Source organism: Narcine bancroftii, chromosome 10, assembly GCF_036971445.1.
Source record: "Narcine bancroftii isolate sNarBan1 chromosome 10, sNarBan1.hap1, whole genome shotgun sequence".
NCBI lineage: Eukaryota > Metazoa > Chordata > Chondrichthyes > Torpediniformes > Narcinidae > Narcine > Narcine bancroftii.
Window position 1 is genome coordinate 106,295,279 of NC_091478.1, and position 13,400 is coordinate 106,308,678.

At 42.1% G+C, this 13,400-nt stretch overlaps 1 protein-coding gene across 1 annotated transcript; it reads left to right on the forward strand.

Moving 5' to 3' along the window:
* Positions 1-310: 310 nt before the first annotated feature.
* On the forward strand, positions 311-790 carry LOC138743853 (cuticle collagen 71-like). The gene has a single exon (XM_069899453.1). The coding sequence runs from the start codon at positions 311-313 to the stop codon at positions 788-790; it is 480 nt and encodes a 159-aa protein (XP_069755554.1).
* Positions 791-13,400: the final 12,610 nt, after the last annotated feature.

The following is a 13,400-nucleotide window of genomic DNA, read 5'->3' on the forward strand; positions in this document are numbered from 1 at the left end:
GGAGACTCCAGGGAGAATTCAGAGATCCCAGGGGAAACCCGAGACCACGGGGAAACCAGAGACCATGGGGAAAACCAGAGTCCCTGGGGGAAACCAGAGACCATGGGGAAACCAGAGTCCCTGGGGGAAACCAGAGACCCTGGGGGAAACCAGAGTCCCTGGGGGAAACCAGAGACCATAGGGAAAACCAGAGTCCCTGGGGGAAACCGGAGACTCCAGGGAGAATTCAGAGATCCCAGGGGAAACCCAAGACCACGGGGAAACCAGAGACCATAGGGAAAACCAGAGTCCCTGGGGGAAACCAGAGACCATGGGGAAACCAGGGACCACGGGGAAACCAGAGACCCTGGGGGAAATCCAAGACCCCGGGGGAAACCGGAGACCCTGGGGGGGAAACCATAGACCCCAGGAGGAAACCAGAGACCCCGGGGGAAACCAGAGTCCCAGGAGGAAACCAGAGACCCCGGGGGAAACCAGAGTCCCTGGAGGAAACCAGAGACCATGGGGAAAACCAGAGTCCCTGGGGGAAACCAGAGACCACGGGGAAACCAGAGTCCACGGGGAAACCAGAGACCCTGGGGGAAATCCAAGACCCCGGGGGAAAACAGAGACCCTGGGGGAAACCATAGACCCCAGGAGGAAACCAGAGACCCCGGGGGAAACCGGAGACCATAGGGAAAACCAGATTCCCTGGAGGAAACCAGAGACCATGGGGAAAACCAGAGACCCCAGAGCAAACCGGAGACCCCGGAGGAAACCGGAGACCCTGGGGGAAACCCTCCCCAGGTGAGAGCCTACAAACTCCTTACAGACAGCGCCAGGTTTGAACCCCTGTCCCGATCGCTGGCGCTGTAACAGTATTGCACTAAGTGCTACATCAACCATTCCACAGGTGAAGATATTCACAATAAAATTTCCTACATGGCTTCCTTCTTCTCCACAATCTCCATCAGTACCAGAGCACCATAGGGCTGGGTTCTTAGCCCCCTGCTCTACTCACTTTACACCTATGACTGTGTAGCTCAGTACAACAGTAACACCATCTACAAATTTGCTGACACTACCACAGCCTTGGGCTGTATTAAAATGGTCAATGAGTCAGCATACAGGAGAGAGATTGAAAACCTGGCTGAATGGTGCACAAATATCAACCTTGCCCTCAATGTCACCAAAACTAAGGAGCTGCATGTTAACTTCAAGAAAGAAAAATCATAAATGTGCGATCTAGTGATCATTAGGATATCAGAGTTGGAGAAGGTAAACAAGTTAAAGTTTAAGTATTTAAATTTAAATTTAGACATACAACACTGATATCCTAATGATCACTAGATCGCACATTTATGAAGGTAAACAAGTTAAAGTTTAAATATTTAAATTTAAATTTAGACATACAACACTGTAACAGGCCAATTTGGCCTTACATGTCCATGCCACCAAATTTACACCCCAAAGTTTCTTTTGAAGGATGGGAGGACCCGGAGAAGACCGATGCAGACATGTGGAGAATGTACAAACTCCTTACAGACAACGTGGGATCCTAACCTAGGTCCAGTCCCGTTTGCTGGTACTGTAAAGGTGTTGCGCTAACTGCTACACCAATCGTGCCATTCCATCTTCCCCTCCCCTCCCCTCCCTGCCTTCCACAGGGACCACTCCCTCCATAACTCCCTCATCCACCCATCCCTTGCCATTAATTACCCCCTTGGCACAATCTCTTGTGGTTGCAGTGTGTTACCCATACCTCCTCCCTCACCACCATTTAGGGTCCCAAACAATCCTTCCAAGTGAAGCAACATTTCACTTGTGAATCTGTTGGTCATTTGCTGCATCCGATGCTCGTGTTGTGGCTTTTTCTACATCAGAGAGACTGGACATAGACTAGGGGTTCGCTGAGCACTTTCACTCTGTCTACATCAACGACAGAGATCTCCCAGTGGCCAACTATTTCAATTCCGCCCACCATTCCTGCACTGACATGTCTGTCCAAGGCCTCATGTACTGTCAAACCAAGGTAACATTTAAATTGGAGAAGCAACACCTAACATTCCATCTGTGCCCTCTCCAACCGAATGACATGAGCATCCACTTCTCCGGTTTCTGCTAACCTACTCCCTGTTCTCCCTCTCTTCCACATCTCTCTGTCCTCTTTCCTCCAGCTCTCCATCCCCTTCCCTCTCCATTCACAGACCTCTCCCCCTGTTTGCTGGTGTGCTCTCCCTCTCTTGTCTACAGGGCTGTGCTCCTCCCCCTGCCCCTCCCAACCATTTTGTTTGGGCAACTGTCTACATTTTATTCATACCAATATCTTTACCTTTGACATTGTTTGACCAGCTGAGTTTCTCCAGCTTCATGTTTTTAGTTCAGTCATGGTCTCTGCAGATTTTCGTGTTTTACTCTTTATCCACAATAAGATATATGCAAAGGAAATCAGTGCAACGTTTCTTCCATATTCTTAGCATCATGTTCATATTTACAATGTAGCACCATTGCCATTCATGTGGCACATTGCACTTACTGTCCTAGGGCTTTCCCATCCAATCTTAACCCCCCAATCCCCAGCAAAACAAAAAGGACCCTGTGGTACTTCCCACAATGCCTTGGAGTTAGCTACACAAAGCCTCAGTGCGTCCTGCAGCCTGGAATGTGCCAGTCACTGACATCACACTGTGCTGGAAGGCCAACCCGTATTGGCAGACAAAGGAACATGAGATCTAGTAGGCTTTTCAGCCCTTTGAAACTGTTTTGATGCTCCAGAAGTCTGTGGAGTCAGCCCAATTTTCCTTCCTTGGCAAAGGGTTTCCCACCTGAAAGGATTCATCAGTTTCCCCAGAAGCAGCCTGTCCCAAAAATCTCCAGCATTTTCTGTATCTATCTTAGGTTTCCTACCCTACCATTATTTCCTCATGCTCCTTTAAACTTAACAAATTCTCTGAAAATTTTATTGTACCTTAACAAAGGGCTGAGGCCTGAAACGTTGGGTACCCTTCACTTCTTATAGATGCTGTGTGACCTACAGAGTTTCTCCAGCACTTTCTAGTATTACACACTACAATTCCAGCATCCACAGGCTTTCCTGTTGAACTGGAAATGTTATTATTCTGGGTAGTGTCTAAACAAAACCTTTGTAATGAGTAAGGAGTATTAACAGGGAATAAGTTTTGTAAATACACAAAAGTGCTAGAGAAACTCAGCAGGTCCCACAGCACACTGAATAACCAATGTTTCGGGCCAAAGGGCTTAGGACCTTAAGGTTGGTTACATATTTTTGCCTCCTATGGTCGCTGCGGGGCCTGCTGAGTTTCTCCAGCACTTTTCAATATTTATTCAGACTTTCTTGTTACACTCCAAGAGTGTAGATTTTCAGCATTTGCAGTTTTCAATTTATGGTATTTTCTATTTCTTAAAATTTTAAACAAATATAATGTCATGTATTAACATTATTAGAGGCAGTTTACCAATAAATGATAGCAGACAAAACTAGAGTCTCATGATTTTCAGAGTGAAATTGTTAGTGACTTGTAATGAAGGTAAGAAGGGTGGCGATGTTTTAGAGATGGAAATACGAAAGCTCAACTGCATGAAGCTTATTTGTACATTGAACAAGGTACAAAGATCTAACCTTGTTTTGAGAAATGAGGGCAGTGAATCTGACATCACAGAACTATTATGGAATAAGAGAGTATGGAGATCCTTTCATGACTCAGTAGTGGAGAAGGTCAAGAACTTCAAATTCCTGGATGTCAACATCTCCAAGGATCTGTCCTGGAGCCTCCATGTTGATGCAACCACAAAGAAGGCTCACCAGTGGCTAGACTTTCTGAAGTGTCTAAGGAGATTCAATATGTCTCCGAAGACTTTTGAAAACTTCTACTGGTGAACCGTGAACAGCAATCTGGCTGGTTGCATTACTGCCTGGTATGGAGGCACCAACTCTCAGGACAGGAATAAACTTCAGAGGATTGTTAACTCAGCCTGCGACATCACAGGCACCAGACTTCAGTCCATCCAGGACATCTACATGAGGCAGTGCCTTAAAAAAAGCAGCCTCTATCCTCAAACACCCCCACCACCCAGTCCATGCCCTCTTCACTCTGGTACCATTGGAGAAAAGGTACTGGAGCCTGAAGACGAGCACTCAGCGGTACAAAGTCAGTTTCTTCCCCACTACCATCAGATTCCTGAATAATCAATGAACCAAAGACAGGGCCTCACTATTTGTGCCCTCTTATTGTTAATTTTTTATATAGTAATGTTGTAAGATGGTTCATAATATGAATGTTTGCCCTGTGATGCTTTCGCAAAACACCAAATTTCATGACTTGTTCATGACAATAAATTCTGATTTTTCTGATTCTGACTTCAAGATGGTCCAAAGGCCTTTGCCACTACTTCTGAAGTATTTTCACTATAGGAGGAAATGTGAAAATTCACACCAAGTTGTAGATGCTGGAAATTGGAAACAAAACTAGTAAATGGTCGCATTTGTGAAAAGGTAAAACATAGTTTGAGTCCAAGACCCTTTGTCTGGAATTATTTGTGGAAATGCAGTAATTAATGAACAAGATGGACATTTCCTCAAAGAGCACAACAGGGGCTTTTAATGGTGTCTCTGAATTTCTGAATATGAAAGGTTGAAGATTAATTTTGCATTAACTTATCCCTGACACAAACTAAGCTAAAGAATAACCTGTTGTCATTTTGAACACAGCCTATCATAAACTTCAAAAACATTAATTAATCCTGTTTCTCTCATTGTTTGAGCTTAACCTATCTATCTACTCCAGCTCCTGTTGTATCAGGGTTTCTGTTGACTTTGTCTCAGTTTTGTGACAGTGCCTGCTTACCACTGCATTGCTTTATTCAGCATTATCCACCAATTTATATAATTTGTACACATGACTTAGATTTTAAGCCATCACGTTTCACACTGCCTCGTCACATAGGACAAGTGGCAACACTTCATTTTAAAATTGTTGCAGATATTGGAAATCTGAAATAAAGTCAGAAAATGTTGGAAACACTCTGCAGGTCGGGGAAAGAGAAAGAGAATTAACGTTTCAAGACTAAGGCCTTTTTACTTATGCAGACCTTTTAGCATAAATATTAAAGCAGAAAGAAAATCGACACTGAGTCAAGGAAGGAAAAATTGGCTTAATGTTCACAGTCAATAGTAAAGTATCGCTACTTTGCACTGACTTCAAAGACTTCCAATAAAGGACTTTGCAATAGGTGTCATTAGAACGTCTTCTTTTCCATGACCTTGTGCAAAATGCAATCAATCCTTTAACTGAATCTCATGAATGGCATAGCAGGAGGAAAACTATGCAAATTTAATGAATTTTAAAAAACATATTCAGAGTTCAAAACAATCTGTGTCTGCATATAAAATAGAAGCTGATCCATCATAAACAATTAAGAAATAGTTTCTAATATTTTGATATTTTCATTAGGTTCCAATTAATATTTGAATTATTAGGGTATATCACAGGAGGTTAATACCCCCATCAACTCTGTGTTGGTTCCCAGAAGAGCAATCTAATTGGTCCCAATTCCCCTTTGAAGATTCTGATTGATTTCTTATCCATGACCCCTACAACCTTTCCAGAGAATTGCAGTGAACTCCTGAGTAAAAAGAAAGAAATTTTCTCAGATACTCTTGCACCTTTTGTCAAAAAATGTAATTGCTGTCCTCTGATCATTGAATCTTCCTGACCTATTTAAACCCAGCATAATCTTCTGTACCTTCATCAAATTTCTCATCGACCTTTTTTTTGGCTTCACCATTAACAATCCCAGCTTCTGTTGAAGTGAAGCACAAACATAGATTAACTTCTAGGCACAGGTAGTTTATCAGGTATCCATCATTCCCCCCCCCCTAAAACTCACTTCTACGTGATACAAGATTTCATAACCAGCCAAGTATGTACGTCATTTAATTTCACATCTGCTCTAGTGAGATCGTGTGATTGTGAGGGCTACAATACAGCTTGCAGAGGGATTTTGATTCACTGACTCGAACCCTGCTGAAGTTGCCTGCTGGCTAAAGAGCGTAAAAAAGGAACACAAGTAATTGTGCCACCAAATCTGCTGCAAAACCCTGCCTATTAAGGTGAATGAATGAAGATTAGGTCAAAAGGTAGGTTTTTAGCAGGGGGTTTAAGGGAAGTCAAAACATTTGAGGTTTGTTTAGGCAATATGCATTGATGTAAAAAATAGGAAATTGGAAAATAACAACGTGGTAATGTAAAATCTTCATTGCGTTAATATCTATATTTACTATCATTAATGCTCTGGGATAAGCAGACAGTTGTGTATTTGTGAAGGCAAGAGGTATTGAGGTATTGCCGTAAAAGATCAGTCAGGACTTTCTTAAATGATAGAGTTAGTCTTTGGGTGTGAATTGTCTCTTTCTGCTAATATTTCTCATCTTCTAAATGTCCACACATCTAAAAGCATAAACCACCAACGGAGGTTGCTATCATGTGCAAGGTAACTTAAAAAGGAAAGGAAGTCATTTTCTGCTCCAAAGTGAGGAATCTATAAACAACAATGAATATTTAGGATGCGTTAATTAAGAAAAACCATGAAAACATAATCACACCTATCAGAAGGGGGACATACAAGTCCTACACCGTCCAAACATGATTATGGATTAGAAATGTAGGAACGTAACATTTTCATTGTTTTAATATCTGCATTTTGCTAACATTAATGTGCTGAGTTTTAGTAAGGTAGTTCCATATTTGTGATGCACTCAGCTGTCAACTTCTGGAATAAATGATGAAAAGAAAATGTTTCTTATGGTTGACTGAGCTGCAATGTTCCAGGTTTGTTGTCCATTCCAGAGATCTGAGCAGATCCCAGTGAAGTAGTGAGGGAGCACTCGACCACTTGAAGTACAATCTTTTGGCAACCTGGATGAAAATTTTTAAAAAATCATGCCACTCTTTTAAAATGCACAGGGAGCGGGGTGGGGGGGGGGGGGGGGTCACTCCAATACCCTGGATGATATTTCTCCCTCAATTTAAATGATCATTATTATAGCACATTTTATGGGAAGTTGGCAGCTGCTAATTGTCTTCTGTGTTAGCATTAGCTGAGAAATATCTGCAGTTTGAATATAACAATTAGTAGGAGAGGACTTTGAAATGTTCTAAAAGGTTGCAGAAAGTGAATGAATTTGAATTCATTCAATTAAAATGAATGTAATTGTGACCTGATGAGAAGAAGGTGGAGGGTTATGGTCATTGTGCAGGGAGGTGGGACTAGAGAGGAGTGTTTGGTTCGGTGCAGACTAGAAGGGCTTAATGGCCTGTTTCCGTGCTGTAATTGTTATGTTATGTTATGTTATGTATGTTTATTTGCATGTTTTGAGTGTTTTATATTGGAGATGATGCAGCAGAATTGGTAATAACAATAGACTTCTTCAGTTTTCAAGGCAGTGCAACGCAAAAAAATTCAATTTTATCTTTCCGATCTCCCAAGGTATAACTTGAATTAAAATGTTCTTTTGAGTACTGGTTAACCTCATTTTGATGTGGATATTCAGGTGCAAGCTCAAAATTGCGCAACTAACACCCTGATACTTTCACCCAAATGGCCTTTGCACTGTGTGATGTGCAGATGATTTTAAAAGGAAGACATTTCATCATTTAGGGAAGACGTGTGCACAATTCAAGGAAAATATTAGGCCATTATATGTGCAATTTTTCCTTGCATCATTTAATCATTAACTGACTAAAAAAAACCCTCATCAGCTTTGCATGTTCCCCTTTCAAAAACAGAAGCTGAAGAAAATGATTTTTTAAAAGTGCATTTACTTCCATGAAAATTGATTTTAAATGGTTAAACAATACAAGATTTGATCATTTTAAAGATCTTTTACACAGCAAATTAGATAGACCCTGTGTGTAGGTGGAGCAATGGGAGTATTAAATGTATAAACTCAATTAAGCTATTGCATAGAAATCAGGAAAATGCAAGAACTTGCATTTGAATCGTTCCTTTCATATCTTCAGTATTTGCCAAAGGTTTGGATAGTAAATGAAATTAATTTTGAAGTCTAATTACTGGGTAGGAAGACATCAATGTGAAGCAGGCCACCTTTCATAAGCAAGAATATGATCATTGGTAAGAGCCTGTGTTTGAGGCAGTGACCAGGACACAAGGAAAATGGTTTTGCCCATGTTTGATTCATGCCATTCAGGTCTTCACATTCACCCATGTGAGGTGGAATGGGGTTTCTGTTTGATCATGTTCCTTCAGATTGCACTGCAGTGTTCTCCAAGATGATCTGCCCAAGCACAACTTTGACAGGGGAAACAATGACAGTAACTCAGTCTGACAGCAGCAGGACTGGAGAAATGCCCAAGAAACCAAAACAACAATCACTTGTTTTTCTACTGTTCATCTGAAACATCTGAAGCACACTGAAGAATGTTTTGATAAACTAAGTATCATTTGGCTCCACAGGACAGCAATATATTGATTCCCCATTGTAAGGAGCGGCAAATCTAAAAGGCAGCTCACATAATACACAAACATGTCTTAACACATAAGCTCAAATTAACAACAATAAAGCGGCAATCCAAAATCAAAATGCTACAAAAGCTGACAATTCAAATGCAAAATAGAGGCAACATCTGTAGAGAATGAACCTGAGTTAATGTTCACTGACATATCCAAGCTCTGATCAAAAGATTATCAACATAAAATGTCGATCAGTACAGGCAAACTGCAGGAAATATCAATTCCCGATGTTAGAGATTTTGATCTTACATTACATATATAGCCTGTTAATTTGTTGACGGAGTATTTTCCACCTTACTTTTCAAAAGTATGTCCATGGGTCACTTACTCAATCCCTCATTCCCTTTAGAACATTTTACATGTAAATGATCTGGAAACACCTTAGCATGCTTTACCAGAAGAATCACAGAAGACAATGACAAAGCATACAGGAGTAAGATAGATCAGCTGGTTGAACCTTGCATTCAATGTTAACAAAACTAAGGAACTGATTGTGGATCTCATGATGAGGAAATCAGGAGAACTTGAACCAGTCCTCATCGAGAGGTCCGCACTGGAAAGGGTTAAGAACTTCAAATTCCTAGGTGTCAACATCTCTGAAGATCTACCCTGAGGTCTTCAATGTTGATGCAATCATGAAGAAAGCTCACCAGCGATTATACTGAGGAGTTTGAGGAAGAGTTGGCATGTCACCAAAGACTTTGCAACTTTCTCCAGGAGGGCATTCTGACTAGTTGCATCACTGTCTGGTATGGAGGTGCCAATGCATAGGACAGTAAAAGATGACAGAGTTGTGAACTCGGCCAGTGCATCAGTTCTCACTCCATCAAGGATGTCTCAAGAAGGCAGCCTCTATCCTCAAGGACACCCACCACCCAGGCCATGCCCTCTTTTCTCTGCTAACATCTTCTCCAAGGGTAATTACACTTGGTATTTTAGCTACTAAAGGTGAACAGTGAGTGAGAAAGAACGATAACTCCCAGTTCTCACCTGTCATGTGTTTTAATCAGCTGCTCCAGTCAGAGTTTGATGCTTACCACAAGGAATTATCTGCTAAATCTGGAGATCACCCACAAGTTTTAGGCACTCTGGGTAATGTTATAAATTACTAGATGACATGGTAAATTGAAGAGTTCTCAGGTGTGGTAGACGCAAAGTTTCTCAAGTGTTACCAGCAATGTTTTGGTTCTGAACTCTGGATTCTGCTGTTCTATTTTTTAAACTTCTGTAATATTTTTTAAATTATTAGAAACTGGAACAACTCAGGTAACATCTAATGGACGGTTTTGTTTCATTTTCTTTGTTCATTCTAAAGCATTGAAAAATAAACCTTGTTATTGTATTAAAACAAAATTTGATTTGGTTTTGACGTCATTAATTGACATTTAAATTACAGAAACATTTTCTATTCATATCATTTATTTTAAGAAAAAACATTTTATCAAATGCCACATCATCATTGTTAAAGCAACAATCTTCCAGAAAGAAAATAAGCAACATGTTTTCATTATTGATTTTTGTATTGGGCCCATGAATGACATTTTTGGCAGCTTGCTGTGCTTTTAAACAAATGAAATGGCTCAGTGTTAACTAGCTCAATACCAATTTTATATTCTGAAACCTAACTAAAACATATACACACCTATTATCTCATGCTTTGCTACAAGAATTTCATAATTAGGCCACTCTTTCATTAAAAGTTTGCATATTTTGCTACAACGTCAAATCTGTGCTGACTCAGTGCAATCCCATTTACCCTATTTTCTCCACAACCTATTTTCTCCCACACCAACTCCAGCAGATTCCTCTGACTGCTGCACCCTCCCACCCCCTCACCGAGAGAGCTTCTGATGTTGACCCTGCATATCCGTTTTGGTAGGTTTCAAATAGACTTAATTATTCTTAACAAAATGATGCTAGCTTGTTCACACCACTATACATTCAGTGGTTACCAGAGGCGTATCTAGGGAACATCGTGCCGATGGCAAGCACGGAAATTGAGCCCCCTCCCCCTTTAAAAGTTACACATTTTGTTAAAACAAAACTTACTTAACGGCAGCAACTGGGCTCAATGCAGGATCAATGGGCGTCCTCTTTACCCACAATCCCCCATGCAGCTGGAACTGCCCTGCATTTCCCTGGCACTGGCAGAGCAGTTCAAGCTATGTGGGGAATTATGGGTAATAAAAACACCCATTACTCCCACATTGAGCCATCACCACGAGCTGCTGGGGAAGCCCCAAAGCAGCCCGAACAGATGCCAGAGTGGCACTCTGGTGAACTCCAGCAGCACTGCACCCCTGCTGCTGTGTTGGGAGTTAGATGGGGGGGAGGGAGAGTGATCGGCCGGGGCTGGGAGTAAGGTGGTTGGGCAAGGTGAGGACAGTGATGTCCCCCTTTAAAGTTAACGATTTTAGCCTATTATCACCTTTAATCGGGGTTATTAACACAGACTATCAATGTGGTATCTCCTAGCCACTGCACAAAGGTGAAAACGAAAATGTTTCTCATAATTCACGGTGCATAAACATGGGGGCTCTTGAAATTCCGGGCCCTGTAGCATATGCTAATCCAGCCCTATTCATTGGTTAGAATGACCAGAGGTTATAATTGTAGTGAGACAGTCCTGTAACTACACTATTTTATGGGCATCCCAACTTCAGATTTCAGATTTATTGTCAGAGCACATTCTTCTTAATGTTTGGGACAGACATTTTTTTTCCTTTTTTTTTGCCCCTGTGCTTCAGTTTAAAATTTGTAATCAAACAATTCACATGTGATTAAAGTGAACATTCCAGATTTTGTTCAATGTTACTTGTGTACATTTTGGTTTAACCATGTAGAAATGTCAACACTTTTTATACATAGTTCCTCCGTTTCAGGTCATAATAATGTTTGGGACATTTGGCTTCACAGGTGTTTGTGATAATTCAGGTATGTTTAATTGCATTAATTGATGCTGGTAGAAGAGAGCTTGGCTGCTTCTAAGCTTTTCATCACCTTTGGAGTCTGTAATTGCCATTTTTCAACATGTGGACCAGAGTTGTGCCAATGGGAGTCAAAGAAGCCATTATGAAGCTGAAAAACAAGAATAAAACATTAAGAGACTGTGATGTCCTGGGCTGTGTCCACTACCTTTTGCAGGGCTTTACATTCAGAGTATTGGTGTCCCATGATGCATCGGTCAGCACACTTTCCACCACACCTCTGTAGAAATTTGCCAGGGTTTCTGATGTCATACCAAACCTCCACAAACTCCTGAGAAATTAGAGGTGCTGATGTGCTTTCTTTAAGCTGCTATTTGCATGTTGGGTTCAGGAAAGATCCTCCAAGATAGTGCCTTCCAAGAACTTAAACTTGCTCACCCTCTCCACCTCTGATTCCCCAATGATCACTGGACCCAAACTGTTCCCCTACACATACTTCAAAATGTGGGTCATCAGGGAAGCCAGCAGTATCCTGACGAATTCATCTATGAGAAGTGCATCCAGCTGCAGCTCCTAATAAGCCGAGTTAAGGAATTAGACCCAGAGTTGGATGAACTCTGGATCATTCAGGAGGCAGAGGGGGTGATGGACAAGAGTTACAGGGACTTTATCACACCTAAGGAGCAGGAGGAGGGTAGATGGGTGACAGTCAGGAGAGGGAAAGGGAACAGACAGGCCGTGGTCATCCCCCTCAATAACAAGTAGACCTATTGGATACTGTTGGGGATTGACCTAGCAGGGACAAGCCATGGTGATCAGTCTCTGGCATGGAGTCTTGTCCTGTGGCTAAGAAAGGAAGGGAGAAGAGGTGAGCTGTAGTGCTAGAGGATTCCATAGTTAGGGGGACAGATAAGAGATTCTGTGGAAGAGATCGAGTATCCTCGATGGAATGTTGCCTCCCTGATGCCAGGGTCCGCGATATCTCAGATCGAGTTCAAGGCATTTTCAGGAGGGAGGGTGAGCAGCAAGATGTTGAGGTCCATCAATGGACCAATGTCATGGTAGAAAGGCTGAGGAGGTCCTGCAAGGAGAGTTCAGGGAGTTAGGCATTAGGTTGAAGGACAGGATCTCCAGGATAGTGATCTCAGCATTGTTGCCCATGCCACATGCTGGAGAGGTTATAAATAGGAGGATAATGCAGCTTACACATGGCTGAAGACATGGTGCAGGAGGGAGGGCTTCAGGTTTCTGGATCATTGGTCTCTCTTCCAGGGGTGGTGGGACCTGTTCCGATGGGATGGTCTGCATCTGAACTGGAGGGGGGCTACTATCTTTGTGGGGTTTGCTAGTGCTGCTCTGGTGGGTTTAAACTAGATTTGCAGGGGGGTGGGAACCAGGGTGCCAGAGCAGATAGAGGAGTGGAGGAGGGAAAAAATGTGAAAATTACATTCACCATTAGAAGTCAACGGGTTGTACATGGTGGGAATGTTCTCAGGTGCAACTATTTCAATGCAAGGAGTGTTGTAGAAAAGGCAGGTGAGTTTAGAGCATGGATTGCCATGTGGAATTATGATATTAACACCATTAATGAAACGGTTGCAGGAGGGGCGGGAATGGCAGCTCTATGTTCCAGACTTCCATTGCTTTTGATGCAACAGAAAGGGGGGATGAAAGGGGGAGGAGTGGCATTGCTCGTCAGGAAAAAATGTCACAGCTGTGCTCAGGCAGGACAGACCAGAGGGCTCGTCAACTGAGGCTATATGGGTGGAGCTGAGGAATAGGAAAGGAATGACCACACTTGTTGTATTATAGACCACCCAATAGTCAACGAGAATTGGAGGAGCAAATCTGTAGAGAGATAACAGACAGCTGCATGAAACAAAGTTGTGATAGTAGGGGATTTTAACTTTCCACATATTGACTGGGACTCCCATCCTGTACAAA

Bases quoted from the DNA above. Each gene is read 5' to 3' on its own strand.
- LOC138743853 (XM_069899453.1), top strand. From the start codon at position 311: ATGGGGAAACCAGGGACCACGGGGAAACCAGAGACCCTGGGGGAAATC.